At 35.6% G+C, this 16,645-nt stretch overlaps 1 protein-coding gene across 3 annotated transcripts in view; it reads left to right on the forward strand.

The window, feature by feature from the left end:
* Positions 1-16,645, forward strand: part of DPH6 (diphthamine biosynthesis 6) — a 217,084-nt gene that overhangs the window by 72,698 nt on the left and 127,741 nt on the right. For 2 of the 3 annotated variants that reach the window (XM_050898233.1, XM_050898235.1), the window contains exons 7-9: positions 186-280; positions 7,606-7,693; positions 15,994-16,144. In XM_050898233.1, coding sequence (XP_050754190.1) covers positions 186-280; positions 7,606-7,693; positions 15,994-16,144 — 334 coding nt within the window. Of the gene's footprint in view, positions 1-185; positions 281-7,605; positions 7,694-15,990; positions 16,145-16,645 lie in introns of all 3 variants that reach the window. The other variant, XM_050898234.1, reaches the window with a different exon arrangement.

Here is a 16,645-nt window from a genome sequence, read left to right on the forward strand (position 1 = left end):
TAACACATTGGTAATTTTTAGATCGTTGTAATACGCATACAAAGAAATCAAGAACCATCTGTATGATATTTGGCTTTTTTCAGCCTTGTAATGGGTAGTCTTTTAGAAAGTGCACACTGAAATTTTCGGCAAAATATATTTACTGCTTTAATGTAATACGTATTTTAATTTCCCTTTTGTGTTAGCTTTCTGAGAAATACGGAGTCCATGTTTGCGGAGAAGGCGGAGAATATGAAACATTCACTCTGGACTGCCCTCTATTTAAGAAGAAAATAGTTGTGTAAGGAACAGTTTCTTCCATTTCCTTATATTAAAGTAATAGGAACATATTCACATTTAGCTTGAGGCAACTTTTGTTGGCAGAGGTAAAACATGTCCTCTAAGTTCACAAACACTCACTTTGTTTAACACTGGCAAAGTCCTCTGAAAACCTAAATCAATACCTGACAAGATGAGGCCTTCATAGAGGGCTATAAACTTTTTAGACATTTGCACTTTCGTTTACTTGCTGATTATGGCCTGCAGTAAAACTGGTACCTACACACTGACACTTTTATCCTTTCATGAAGTGCGAATTGCCTGTAATATTTATCTTTCATTACAGCTACATTTGATAAACTGCCACATCAGTAGCCTGTGGGTTCCATTAACTGCATGTGTGTGTGTGTTTTAAGTTTAGCAGCTTAGAATGATAACGATAAACATTTTTCTTCAATAGTTAGAGGATATTTTAAATACAAACTTTGCATGAATCCATCTCATTTACACTGAGTAGTTTATTCCTTTGACATAAATTGCTAAAATCTGTGTATTGGGATATGGAAAATACTTGTGTCTTGATGCGAGTTTCTTATTAGTCTGTTAAATAGCTAAGACTGCTTGCTTTTGACTGCTGTACCTTTTCTTAGCCAAGTAAACAGACTAGTAATCATGTATTGATGATACTCAGTCATCTTAGGGAAGGTCAAGATTATGGACCATATCGACATGATTAAGGCTTTCATGATGAAGGTCTATTTGTTTCATTTTTCTGTAAGACTGGGATCTGTCTGTATAAGGAACAGAGAACCAGGAGCTGTTAACTCTGTTTCATTGCATGGCATTTGGGAGAAGAAGAGCAATAGACAAACTGGTAAAAGGGATGGCAGCTGCTCTGGCAGATGTCTGCTGAACTATTGGTTGACTGGAAGACGTGTCCTCTGGAGTGAACTAAAAAACTACATAATTTGAGTCTGGAGATACCTCCATGCAGGAAAGCTATGGAATTCTTTAGTAAGAAGAAGATTCAGAAAGTAACAATGTAGAATCTTTAAACTGGATTTAAGTTCGTGGATGGAATTATGAATGTATGGGCCAGGAAGTGAGACTCTTGGAGACGATTCTCTGAGGGGAACCAGGTGCTAGGAAGAAGCCATAGGTTGTGAGCCAACCTGCTGACTAGTAGGAACTGGAAAGTTAAGCAGGAAGTTAGAATAAAATGTGTGTGATGCTTGGGTACATCTTATCACAAATAAACTTGGGGACAAAGGACAAAACTCCCCAATATGCTCTCAGATAGAATCAGTTCAGTCTCTTCTAGGAAAAAGGAAAATATTGTGAAATCATTGCTAGAGCACAATTCATTTTTGCATTTAAAGTCTGATATGATTTCTATTAAACTGACAAGTCCTTATCAATTCCAGTAGGTGTCAGAGGCAAAATTTTGTGAAACTTTGTGCTTTAGAGTAATAGTACCCATTACCAGCTATGTGGCCTATTCAGCATTTATATCGCAACACATGCAACAAAAATTGTACTTCAGAAGAAGGATAGCTAGATTTTAACTGAGAGACTAAATGTGCTTGTATCAGTTTTTGCACTTAAATGTGTTTGGCTGATTATTTACATTCTTTCTATGTATTTTGAGGCTTCTTATGTTACAGATTAAATCTCGGAGTTCATTGGAATTGGATGCATAATTTCCCAGTGCTCCTTTTCAAACCTCTCTTTGCATAGATACAACAGATTGGAGAAAACTATGTCAAATCTCATGAGAAATTCTTGGTTTGTGTAGTGTGGAGATTTTTTTGGGTTTTTTTTTTTTTTTTGGCATAGAATTTGAGGAACACTTTTAGGAAAGTACATTGTCCCCTTGATTTGGGATCAGCCAAGTACCAGTTTAAGTAGGAATATCTTATATTCTAAATGTATTTCTGGCTATCAGTGGTTTAATGACCATTCAAGCAACTAGGAAAATCTAAAACAGAGGTGGTCTGGCTGAGTTGTCTTTATTTCTATTGTCAACACTCCAAATGATAATAAAAATTAACAATAAATGCACAAAAAATGCAGGAAAAGACAAGTTTATAAATCAGTGGGTATTTAATAATAAATATGTGGCACAGCAGACTGTTAAACAGTTACTCAACTAGTTCTAAATATACATTTCTGTAATGGAAACTGAATAGCTACACTGGCATTGTGTGTCTCTGGCTTGATTAGCCCTGCTTAGCTCTTACATTATTCATGTCGTAAAGACATGCCTTTTGGGGGGCCATTCATGTGAAATTTATTACTTTATGAACTTCTAAAGAAAAATATTTTGTAGTTTCTTTGTCATTAAATAAGTTACAAGTTTATTTTCTGCTTTTCATTCTTGCTTTTCATATACACTGAATCTAAACAGACTTTGTAATTATGTTGTTAACTATGCTAGCATAGTTTCCAAATGTTTAGATAGCCATGGTTCTGGTATACATCCTGATACAATTTTTGAAGCCTAAATGGAGTTGTAAGAATTACAATTTAGAGGTTAAAACCTGTCAGGATTTTCAAGGTCCCTAAATTCCTGAACTCCTCCAAGACATCTTCCTAGAGAAAGTTTCTGAGGAAGACATTGAAGATTACTTTTACCTCCAAAACAGGCGTGATGGATTAACCTTGGCTGGCTGCCAGGTGCCCACCAAGCTAGAGCAGCACTCCCCCTCCTCAGCAAGACAGGGGGAGAAAGTAAGATGAAAAAGCTTGTAGGTCGAGATAAGAACAGGGTGATGGCTTACCGATTACTGTCATGGGCAAACCAGACTCAACTTGGGGAAAATTAATTTAATTTATTGCCAATTAAAAAAAAAAAGAGTAGGAGAGTGAGAAACAAAGACAAAACTAAAAACACCACCTCTGCCCACCCCGTTCTTCCCAGGCTTAACTTCACTCCTTTGTTCCTGACTCTTCTACATTCTCCCCACTGAGCAGTGCAAGGGGATGGGGGGTGGAGGTCGCGGTCAGTTCATAACACTGCGTCTCTGCTGCTCCCTTCTCTTCACGCTTTTCCCCTGCTCCAGCCTGGGTCTGTTCCATGGGCTACAGTCCCTCATGAACTGCTCCAGTGTGGGTCTTTCCCACAGGGCAGTTCTTCACGAACTGCTCCAGCGCAGGCCCTTTCCATGGGGTACAGTCCTTCAGGAACAGAGTGCTCCAGCATGAGTCCCCCATGGGCCACAGTTCCTGTCAGAGAACCTGCTCCTGCATGGGCTCCTGTCCACTGGTTGCAGTTCCTGCCAGGAGCCTGTTCCAGCATGGGGTCCTCCACAGGCTGTGTATATCTGCTCTGATGTGGTCCTCCATGGGCTGCAGGGGAACAACCTGCTTCACCATGGTCTTTTCCACAGGCTGAATGGAATCTCTGCTCTGCAACTTGGAACACCTCCTCCCACTCCTTCTTCACTGAGCTTGGTGTCTGCAGGGCTGTTTCTCTCGCATTTTTCTCACTCCTGTCACAGCTGCTGCACAACATTTTTACCCTTTTTAAAATATGTTATCACAGAGGCACCACCGGTGTTGCTGATGGGCTCAGCAGCCCCTGGTCTCTTCTCACAGAGGCCACCCCTGCAGACCACCCCCTGCTACCAAAACCTTGCCATGTAAACCCAATACAACAGGAGAAAATCTAATATGCCTGTCATTTATAACACTACTTTCGGGTAGTGTTTTAACAGGTCGATGTTTTTGTCACGTGAAACTTGCGACAAAATATTTTTCTACAGTATATCCTTTGAAAAAGAAGGAAATCTGCTAGTTTAGGAAAAGTACAGCCTTAAAGTGTTACTTACTATGGAGAAGTGGGAGTCTCTTTAAGACTATATGATGAATTTTGCTTTTGAATATTAAATTGAATTCTTGCCATTCTTCTCAATCTTCATTAAAAAATGTGCCTCACAAAGGAAGAATGGCAGATCGTGTGAAATATTTGAAAATAAACAAGATCTAGCAGTGAAAGCAAGATCTTACAATCAAAATATTCAACCAAGAGTCAGATGGGTTTTTATCAGGTTTTCCCAGGTAGACTATTGTAACCTGGTTGTCAGCTTTCTTATGCTGAGTATTTGAGAGATATCAAGCGTTTCCTGTCCTTCTTACACTGGTATTTAAAGTGCAATTGATTGACACCTCTTCAAATCAAAGATATATTTCTCATCTATGTGAATGCCATTTAATATCTACTCTTATGATAAAGGCCCATTTGTATTTATGGAACACAGAATAGTTTGATTTTTGGGGGGAGTGGGGTGTAAATTGGCATAATTGAAATATTTGGGAAGTATACTTTTGCATTTATATACCTTACCATTAGCTCTGTGTTTAGGTTTTTAATTCTACATTTGGAGTTAAAAGCAAATCTGTAAACATGAAAAAATAATCATGTACTGAGAGCACTGATTGTACTCTCAGACTTGCTCTAACTTGTCATATTTGTCCTGTGAAAATGTTATGGAGTGTTTCAAAATGATTAGATATTTCCTAGATATTCAAGGAGACTTTAGAGATCAGATGATTATAATTTCAAAAAAATAGATAATTAGGGCAGTTTTTCAACTACTCTTCATTGTTTTCCAAAGTCTTCTGAAAATGTTCTTCAACAAAATTCCTGTGTTTCCATCCTAGTCAAACATGAATCACCTTATGTAGTCATGTTCCTGCTCAAAATTCAGACTTTTAGCATGAAATGGCTTTTATATAATTATCGGCATCTCTAAAATCACTGTTTTTCATTTTAATCTCTGCTTTTCATGTGGTTTTGTTTTTTTTTTTTTTTTTTACTATTTCCTAAGCTGGACATGACATGTAAGTTCAGGACTTCCTATTTTTTTTAATTGGTGACTCATCATTGGAGGCAAACAATACTGTTCTGCTTTCCACCTATTTGTTACATTTACTGTTGAACAAGACTGTAAATTTTATCAGTTAGAACAATGATGTATGTTTGGAGGGGCTGACAGAAAATGAAGTTGTTAGGAAAAAATATTTTCTTTTTATATGTATTGTAATACTATTTTCAGCACCGCATAATCTACCTATTGTGACCCAACACCTGAGAAATATTGGCATATTAAACTAGATATCTATTATGGTCCCATCAAATACCCATGTGTTAGCTGTATGTCATAGGAATGTACTTCATACCAAGAAGAAATATTTATGATCTCTGAATATTTGCAATACTTCTTGAGCAACAAATAAGTACTCAAAAATTCTAAAGTCGTTGAACAGTTAGCATAGGTATCAATACTTAGCATCTGTTCTGCTATACTAGTGAACTGGAATATGCATGGATACAAGTAGGACTGCTTCTTTTACCTTGGAGTTAAATATATTTGTTAATGTTACTAAGTATTCTTTAAATTCAACAGACACATTTAATAACCCTAAATTTTTGTTTTTCCTTTCTGATATAAGCTTTTCTGTTATTTTAGTTTTAAGTAGTTAATGCATCACTGAAAGTACCAGACTTCCCCATATAGGACTTGAACTACAGGCAAGAAGTGTTTATTGGGAATATCCTCAGACACTGAGAATACCCAGGTACCAGGTACTACTGGAGTCTTGGTGTCTGGTTTTTATTATTTCTAATTATGTATTCCTGTTATTAAAGATTTCCAAAGTTATTTTCCACCTATTTCTGTTAGAATTAGAAGACACCATGGTCATTTGAAAAGAATGATTTTAATCTTGAGGGACTATTCATTTAAGATATCTTAGATGAATAAGTGATATTTTAATTGTAAAGAGTCTTGTTAATAACTCTCAAGAATGAAGCTGAAGGCATATTTATCAAAATACTTTAAAAGTTTACTGAAAGGGAAGTGGAGCTTCTTATGTTAAAGGTATTTATCATTATTGTGCAATGTAGTGATGACGATGATCTTAGGAGTTTTGTTATTTTAAATCCCAAAACACTTTTTATAGAACAGATATTTCCGTTAATTTTACACTTTCATTAAGTCAGTGGAATCTGGCCAAGACTTCAACTGTTTCCAGTTTGCATGGTTTTTATGTGGCATTACTAGAAATCTATCTCATCTCATTGAATACTGTGAAGGTATCAAGGGCACTGTGGTTTCAAGAAAATTATGTGTGTCCTTAGCCTTACTTATAACAATTTTCAGATTTTCTTGTACTGCGTCTGAGTTTCTCTTATGTTTTCTTTGAGTTTCTCACCTTCTGATGTTTGTATCCTAGAGCTACCTTTTTCTTAAGTAGTAGAACCATACAGATGGATATAGCAGATACTGCCTCTTGTGAATCAAAGTATGACAGATTGTGTCTGTAAAAATGAAAACTAAAATTAACTAATTTGAATCAGCACACAGGAAGTTTATCATTGTTACCAACACATTTGGCATTAAAAAGTTGTGTCTAGTAGTCTTCAGTATCAGATGCAAGGTGGTCAAATCAGTCAGTTTCTCAGCATGAAATATTGTAGGTTGTTAATACTTCAGGAACTAATCCCTGGAGCATTAATAAAGAATGGACTTTTAAAAAATCTCCTGTTGATGAAATTAAAAGATTGCTTTACTTTTTAGTCTCTAGAATGTAAAACATAATGTCGTTTGTGCTTTCATAGACTACAGCTAACTGAATCTCTCAGTACTGGTCTGGAAGCGTGGGAAAATAATGGAAGATTGGCGAGGAGGATTGTAAACACGCTCAAGTGACTTGCAGCTGGGGTGTCAAAAAACACATATATCATACTAATTGTTGTTTGGCCTTGTGTGTTGGACAAGTAGAACATCTGTGTTTAGATAACATAGGCCTGTGATAGACTTAGAGGCACCCTATCGAACATGCTTGAGATTCCTGCCCTGCTGTGGGAAAGATCAAAGCACAGTGGTAAATTATGCCTGTGCAAATCCCTGAAATACAGGCAAAACCAGCAGGTTTGGTGATCCTCTAGCATGGACCGAGCTCTGCGGTGCCTGCGTCCCGGCTTGTGTGCCTCTGCCTGGATGCTGCTTCGGGGATCCCCCAGTTGGTGAGGTAACAAAAATAAATTTACTCTTTGCATTTCATCTGTGGTTTTGTGGTTGTTCCTGTGTCCTGCCTGTGCCGGCTCACACAGGAAGTATAGTTTATTCCTTTTGAAAATTGAAAATTAGTGAAGATAATGTGTTGTTCAACAATACAATTTTATATAGCAAACTATTTTTTTTCTTAATTTATATGAAAACTAAATAAGAAATTAATAGATTTTCAATGAGTTGCCTTGGAGTCTGTGTTAGACAATACTTAGCCACTGTATATATGTAAAATTATGTACTAATATTTGATGCTAAGAATTTTGTATTTCAGAGATTCAGCCAAGGTGGTTGTGCATTCGGCTGATGCATTTGCACCTGTGGCCTACCTTCATTTTTTAGAATTACACCTGGAGAATAAGGCAAGTAGATTGCAAATGTCATCTTCCTTTAAAGATATGTGCATGCTTTCTGTTTTTATGTTGCTTTGTCACAGTTTGGAGTGAACCTACATGTTCTCATGTGGGTGTCCTTTCAAATAACAATGTACATATTTAGTTGAATTTCAGAACTTACCATAAGGAAAAACCCAACACAAATGCTTCCTTGTGTCAAATGAATGAATAGAGGTAGTATATTTGTGTAGCATTTTTCATCTTGAAACCTCAAGGTGCTCAGCCAATGTGGTTCAGTCAAGCACATGTGTAACCTGTGTAGTACAGCTAGCCACCCTGTGGAACACAGCTGTATTAGTAAACTGTACGAACAGTGTTGATTTGCTGGGAGGTGGCATCTCTTTTTGCTGTTTCTGATGTAAAGTGGATGATTTAAAAACTTGCTGACCCGCAAGTGCTCGAGTTTTAAACGTACTGGTTTTTGTTTCATCTTTTCCATATGAAAGATACATCTAATGAATGACTTCAAATCATGTAGAGGAGATTATCCTGGTCAAAGATCTTAAAGGAATCGTTAGTAGTTCACTAGGTTTCATTCTCTTAGCTTATGATTCCATAGAAACAGCAGAACAGGAATAGGAACTCTAGTGGTTTAAATATTGCAGACTTTTATGTGAGCAGAGCTAAGAAGGTCAAAACAGAAGTTATTTTTCTTAGTATTTGTCATCACTTTTCTATTTTTCTTTTCGTTACTTTATGGATAAAATCGTTTTTTGGTTTTTTTTTTTTTCCTCGTGAACATCTGTAAGTGCTAGTATTTTGTTGAAGAGAGTGCCTCATGATCTTCCCACAGCTGTTGCAGTCATCTTTTTATAGGTCTTCCTACTTCTTTCTACACTTTGAAGATCACTGAACCTCTTCTAGGTGCAGAGATTGTTATAGAACGTTATTATATTGGTATTTTACATTTCATGTCTCTTGAGCGACTACATTTCCTGAATTTCTTTCAACAGATCACGCCTTTTTCCCCCCCTCTTTTTTAATTTTATTGTTCCAAACAGATAAAATACCTGTAGGTTTTTCTTCCATGATGGCCTCATTCTTGCCTTGGAAAGTAAATTGTATTTCATCCTGTCAATTTCTAGTTCGGGATTTCTTTCAAAAATAAAACATTAAATATTTGTGTAGGAGACTGTGAAAAGGATATCAACTAACTATGTGAAGCAAAACCAAATAGGCTGAATAAAGGAAAATTTGGGAACGGGGCATGGTAGGGAAGAGTGATAATATATTAATATTTCTTTGGGGGCACTGACTTTATTGCTCATGGCAAACTTGATGCTAAAATGCACCATACATCAGTACAATGTGACAGGCTAGGGAAAATGAAAAACACAAAGCTTTACATAAATCAGGCAAAAAATCATATTAAAATGCATAACATTTTATATAAGAATCAAGATTTTACTTTTATCTGTTCAGAAGCTCTTTTCCCCTTCTTATGTAGATGTTTTAGATTTGGTTAAAGCCTCACAGTTTCAAGCAGTGTTGTAGTAAATCATATTTCAAATCCGTTGTAGAGAAAGTTGTCACACCCTCAAAGGGGTAGGGTTTACAGTGGCTTGCCCTGGGTTTTGGTATATAAACTAATGTCTCGTATAGTTAAAAGGCAAATAGTCTGTTTTCTGCAGTGATTGTCTCATAAGGAAAAGCATTAGAATCTTTTGGCTATAGATTATTTTATGTCACGATAAAATAAGCTAGGTTTTCAAGAAGTTATGAATATGGAGAACCGGTCAGTCTTTCAGAGCATAACTTGTTACTAAGTTAGCATGGTTTAACTGCATAATGATAAAGAGATGCCTTCAAGATTGATATGCCTGTAGTACTGTACTTTTTCTCACTATTTGGTGCTTATAAGCCCTACAAAAAAACCTTAAGTATCAGTTAGTAATTCAGCACTTAAAAGCCAATCCTACAGTAACGAATCACTGCAGGGAAAAACTGCTTTAGAAGGAGAACTAATTTTAGTTTCAGGCTTTCAAGGGATTACTGAAAATTAGGCAAAAAATACTCCATTATGAACAACATGTAAAAGTAGCCACTTGTGTAAGCACTTTGTAGAAACCATTAATAGACTGCAGTGATGTGTAATCCTAATAAGTATTATGACATCAGTTTTGTTATCATTTCAACTGAGAGATATACATATTTTTAACTTTTATTGTATATTCATTTTGTCTTCGTTACGTGCCACAGGTGTTAATTTTACATTCTTTGAATTTACTTTTGTAATCATTATGCAATTATAGCTAGTGTACCTTAGTCTCTGCTGTCTTTCCTCCTCTATAATGCATTTTCTTCAGCTAAATCTCTTCATGTTTAACTACAAAGCCTGCGCAGAAATTTGTTTTAGATTGTTTCTGGCAGCAAAATGAGCCCTTGTGCCTGGGGGAAAATAACATTTTACTCACTGTTCTGGTTTAATACGTTACTGTGCAACTTCAAGATGTGTTTTTGCATAATAATTGAAGCTTTTTTTTTTTTAACACACTCTCTTTTCTTTCATTACCGGTGACACAGAAAAGACTAAAGAGATAAATAAATATAAGATTTTATTATTAAAACATATTAGAAGTTTGATAAACATGGCCTAAGGTAACTTTTTTGTAGGCATTTTACAAAAACATTAAGAATAAATAATAATGCTAATAAAATAGTGATGCTCAAAATTCGGTAATGCCTCATTTACTTCATGGTAAAAAACAAGGTCACCACTGTGATGTACATAATACAGATACCTGGCTTCATCAATATTTTACTTTGCCAATAAGACTGTCACTTTGTACATTTAAAATGTAGAAAGTTTTTTGCTGAGGGGGAGACAATTTCTGAAGCATATTCCAGAATCTTTAACTGGTTTTTGTATTCTATACAAATTTAATTTTGAATATTTTCAATTAGGAAAAATACAACCGTGAAACAATTGTTTTTACTTTGACAGCACAATGAACTTGTGAAACATTTTTATTTTCCCTATGTTATACTATTCTGTTACTCTGTTAAGTTTTGTTGGCTTTTGAATGATCAGAAACAGAAATTAAAGATGTTGGAGCTTCTGCTGATGTGAACATACTTCTGATGACAGTAGTGAACATATTAGCTATCATTCATGCTGTAAGACTTGCTCTTTCCCACATTTAATAATGAATACTTTGTTCCCCAAGTTCCAGTGAGTAGGAGCACACATGCATCAAACAATACAAGCTGAGAAACTGCAGCCCCTTAAATTAGGGATAGTCCAGAATTTGAGGGAGTCATGTAGTTTTCTTTCCACACTTGGCAGAAGAAAGGAGCCTGTTTGCCTGTAAGAGATACAGGAATCATGCCTGCTGCTGCTCTTTCTTGTAGCATACTATTGCATTATATTTACCTATCAAAAATTGATATTGTGAGGCTTATTTGTTTTCCTGTTTGTAAAAGATCTTGACCTATTTGGGTGGAACACATTGCAGAAGTGCAAGCAGTTATGCCCTTGTTAAACATCAGCAAATCTATTTCACAGGTCAATTTGGAGATGATTTTAAAAACACTTGTAAAAGTTAGAAAAGGTGTTTGGGAGGTATTTACGTGCCTCGTGTACTAAAGGAGCATGATCCTGCAGGTCAGATTTGAATTAACTTTGTAGCCGATTTCTGTCCAGTTCCTTCTGGCCTGAGTTATTTTAGTTAATCTCCATTTAGGACTTTAGCTGTAGAATTAGACTTTGTGAGTGATGTCAGGGGGAACAGGAAGGAGTTTCAAGTTGCAAAATATGTTTTGTTGGTGGCATTGTGGGTGGCATTTTTTTAATACTTTGTCATGATTGAATGATACTTCTAGGTAACCTTTAGTTTCCCTTCTGCATCATAAGAATATAGATAACCCTTGTAGTTATGTTTTCAAAACTTTGTAACAAATACTGCAAAATTTTTTTTTATACAATAATTTATTTCAAACACTAAGATAATAAATAAAGGATTTTCTTTCCTACTCCATTTGATTGCAGATTCAGTCCAGTTCTCTGAGAAAAGAGGATTTTTCGTTCTCTTTTCATAATGAAGAGACTTTATCTGAAAGTCTTTCAGAGTAAAGGACTTTCTTTCGTATGTGTCTGTGTATTGTACTTGAAATACTGCAAGATGTATGTGGTCTCTCTCGTATATATTTCAAGGAGTTCTGTTATCAAGGTAAACCACAAAGAATAGAGAGATGATCATAGTCTTTCCTTATGTCTTCTGAGCTCTCTGCCCCACTGTATTCTCATTGCTCGGTGAGAGAACTATCAGTTTTGGAATTGTGTTGTGATAGGTTTTTATACCAGTTTCTGTAGTGAAGAATGTAAGCTTTTTAGGAAGGCAATCTGTTGTTTTCGTAAAAGACCACTGCATGGAATTTCAGCTATATCAGTCAAAGTCCTAGCTCCAAGGCTTTTTCAACAGGAGAATTTGGATCTTGGAACAGTCGTGCATTTGCTTAACTTCATTCTGAGCGCACTTGCATCAATGACATGAGTTATGTGAATATAGTTAAGTGTATGCATGCATGCAGGCTCTGATCCAAAATTAGGTTGGTATCACAATGTACAGTGGGTGTGGGAGAAACAGTGTAACAAATGGGAAAATATATTGCTTCTGTGAAGTAACATGAAAATGTTATGTGATAAAATAGGTTCTGTAAGATTTAATTAAAATGTCATTATAGCAAGCTTGATTTTTTGTTTTTAAAGTGATGAGAATATTATTCAGGGAAAGTTAGTCTGTCTGTGGCAGTCTGTAACTAAGTTTTAAATTCTTAGATTACTTTCTCTGTCGATAGGAATGGAAGACCAACATTTGTATGAGATTTGAATGTAGCTACTAAACAGAGTCTGGCAGCCCTACTTAGGCTGGCATTGAGCCTGTTGTTCTTCTAGCGCCAGGTTCCACACCTAATACTTTTGCTGTAGCCTGCACCTGTGCTGCTGCGGAAAGTGATTGATTACCTCTGGTTTTGGAGCATTGTGGGAGTCAGCCTTGAATGAATCATTGTGATGTATCATAGGCATTGAAATCAACAGTAGTCTGTAATTATTTTTACAATCTTTGGTGTATGTAAGGAACATTGTAGAATTTCTAGTATTTCTTAGTAATTTCCAAAAATTTTGCAGCTGACCAGCTGTTTATGTATGTGTGTAAACAGAGATGTATAATTTCATTTCTATCTGTGAAGTAATATTGATATAAGCTTAACAATTTATAAAATATTGACATATTTAGGAAAAGGGATGTGACTGTGGATGATACAAAAATTTTATGCGGCATTAATTTGGGATATTTGTAATATTAACAAATTACAAAGCTACAGGGGAGCTCTGTAGGTTACACCAAACCAGTTGTGGTACAGTCTGTGAGCCTCACTACATCACTATGAATTTTTTATGAAGCACATTTTGCAGAAAACATGTTTAGGAACGTACTTGAAAGAATTTTCACAGATGGCATAAAAATGGAATAGGTACTCTTTTCATGCTCACTTGCAAAGCGTATAAACTCAGTCCTCCAGATTAGGGAACGGAGAGAAGTTACAGGTCTCTAATAGTGCCTACAGAAGATAGCTGTAGCTCTAGATCTCTTAAAAGGTAATTATGTAAAGCTTAACAAAAGCAAGAAACAAAGTAGCTGTCATACTGGCAAGCTGGAACTTTTCCCTTTCCGGTTAACATATTTTTTGCCTAGTGATGGATTGTTATACCATATTGAAGTTAAAATCCAGATGATGTAAGAATAAAACCCAAAGCAGCATTGTGATAGTATCGTTCATATCCACTGTGGCTGTGCATGCTTACTCAGGGGGTAGGACCAAGAGGTGCAAACTCTGTATATGTTACATTAGTACTCAGTGAATGCCCGTGCTACAATGCAAATTGATTGTTTCATGATGGACGTTACGAATTAGCCAGTGAAAGCAACTAAGTTAATAAAACAACAATTTGCAAGAAGGAATGATAGCACTTTTAGGACTTCATGCCGCTGTACAGTCTGTATATTTCTATAAAGCGACATCTCATGGATAAAAAAATAGAAACTTTAAAAAAAATAGAAAAAAATGGAATTTTCTTGATTCTTGTAGCATAATCCAGCTTAAGATCTATTTCAATTACAGATTGGTGTTCCTGCTGCTTTATTTTCTAAGTCATACCTGAAGGGTTAGGGGTTATCAGGCATCCCTCTGGGTAACAGCAAAATATATTGACCGACAGCAGTAGTCGAAGGTGTAATTCAGTGAGTGGGAAATGGTATAGATGCTGTTGGATGCTTGTATATTGTAATGTTGGAATGCATGTCATGTTTGTGCTAAATTGCAGTTTTCATCTTTGCACTATTATGTTACATTTAGTTGACTTCTTGTACATGAGAGGTTAAAATTGATTCACATAAAGTCGATTATTGCCTTGACTTTCATGCCTTTCTTGGAGGAATGAATAAAATGAGGTCCAAGCAAAGAACATCAGCCCCTCTTTGAATATAGCTTTAGTGTTTACAGTGCTTATAAAATTCCCCTTGAGCCCTTTTAGAGGCAACAGAGCTCAGTTTCCTCTCATAGGTAATGACCTTTTTGTAATTTAGCCTTTCCTGAGAATTTCCAAATATACTGCTTTAACTTAACTGGATCCTTTTTCTCTCCAGTGAAGTCAAATACCGATGTAAATGCTGAGTTCATTGCAGAATTCTGATGCATACTATAGTTTTCTGCCTTTTTTTCCTCACTTTTTTTTTTCTTAATATCAAAAGAAAGCTTTTGAAGTTGCAATAAGATGTTTTATTTTCCAAAGGAAAGAAAAAAATACAATAAAATTACTTTTTAAAAAAAACCCTATATTCAAATTTGATTAGTAATTTTTAATATATCCCGTTTTGTTTGACAGCTTGATGAGATCTAATTGTTAAAAAGCAGAGAATGCAGAGGGTCAAACTTCACTCATGAGTGCTTCTCTGTATAATGTTAATATTCTTTTTCATAGACATTTTGCATGGAAATTCTATAGATAGTACACTAATTTGTGAGCTAAAAGAATATTCAGCAGTTTCTAATCCATATTTAAGGATTGCCAAAGGCTTCATATTTGGTCAAGTTTTTTTATCTTACTTTATTTGGCTTTATCATTGTTTTTGTGAATTTAGTATTTAAGAAGCCTGCAGTAAAATGCATAGTTTAGACACTATGTGAAATTTGAGACCGTTGAGCAGAAAATTAATTGATAGAATCTGGAGTTACAGCGTACAGTGATGTTTGGTTAAGGTCTATGGATAAATTCTGTCATAATTCATGTTGGTTTTAGATGAAGACAGGTAGTATTAACCAAGCTAGTGATCCCAAAGTCAACATGCTCTGCAAATTAGGCTGCCTTGGAAAATCAGATGGAAGAGGGTAGGGGTTCTGATTGCTCTAAAATTAAAAAAATATATATGTATGCTGTAATTACATGACTTGTTGAAAATATAATGAACACAGAATTTTGGAATACTAGTCAGTATGCACTCTGCCTGTGTATTCTGCTTTAAAAGGCGCGCTGGGTAGTTTCTCTTCCTAGGCCTAAGAAAGCATTTGGGAAGAAGAGGAGGTACAGTGAGTTATTTTCCTTCCTTGTCAATAAATTACTTTGATGTATAAATCTTGGGAAATGCTCTTTTCTGTATCTCAAAACTCTGAGCATCCCAAAGTGTGGTGAGTTTGATGGAAGGGATAGTCTTTGTGAGATGAATAGAAAGAGGTTTTTTTTGTTTTGTTTTTTTTTTACACGGACTGCATTCATTCAAGGTTCCACAAAGTTTCAAAACTTTCTTGTTAGTCTTTTGTTCTGTTTCAAGTGTTTATTGACAGTGTTAATTATCAAATTGTTACTTTTGTACTTCTGTTCCTTTTTTCACTTAATTTATACTATTTTTGGAAAACGTAATTGTCTTGTATATAATGATGGAGTAGCATTTCTTCATCATAGTATTCTTTCTATCTCTTATCTTGAGTCTCATCATTTTTCAGATCTGTTGTCCTTATTTACTATTAAGTCTGCATTTTTATTCCATATGATATGTCAACAGGAGCACATTGTATTCTGCCAGTTTCTGCAATCTAAATAGTGAAAAATCCTAATGCTGTTCTTCCATGAATTGTTCTAAGCTTACGTACCCATTGAGCTATAGTATTTTTTGTAATTGAAACCCAAAATTTGAATGATAAAATGTGCTGATTTCATACTGCTTGGCATGCTGTTTACTTGCTTATTTTACAATGTTTGTCTCAAGCAGGAGGAATCTTCAGGTGCGTTTATGGTCAATAGCTGTTTTTGTGAGGTAAGCTGCAACGATGACGACATTTTTGCTTCATCAGAAGAGGATGAACCACAGAAAAACATTCCAGTCATCTGGAAGTCTTTGAAACATAATTCTTTGGATTTCAGTGAGTCTTGCACAGCTTTCATTAGAAAAATAATGTTGAATATTTCATGCGGTGGTGGAGTACGCTGTTAATTACTATAAGAACACTCCTGAAAAGAATGTTCGTGACCCTTAATAGTCAGTCTGAAAAAAAAAGAGATCCTACTACAGTGTGGTTTTCTGATACAAATCAATAGATCTGTAGTAATGAAGCATTTCAAGTTATTTTACAGAAGGAACGTAACCCATTTTTTTCTTTCTTTCAGAAAACACACATTAATGTGTCTGTTTGGCTGAATGAAATTACTGTAATATAACCATTCATTTGAGTGGAGGGATTGAGTTTTATTTAAAAGGTGTAACAACACCTGTACCCATACTCTACTGTTTTTAAATTGAAGATAGAAAAGCAGACTCTAAAATGAAGTACAAAATGCAACCGTTCAACTTGCTTACATAGTGTATGAATCTGTCCCCACCCAAGCAACCTCAGGGTGACATGCATGATCAAGTTTAGCAGCCT

The sequence above is a fragment of the Gymnogyps californianus genome, chromosome 5 (assembly GCF_018139145.2).
Source record: "Gymnogyps californianus isolate 813 chromosome 5, ASM1813914v2, whole genome shotgun sequence".
NCBI classification, from domain to species: domain Eukaryota; kingdom Metazoa; phylum Chordata; class Aves; order Accipitriformes; family Cathartidae; genus Gymnogyps; species Gymnogyps californianus.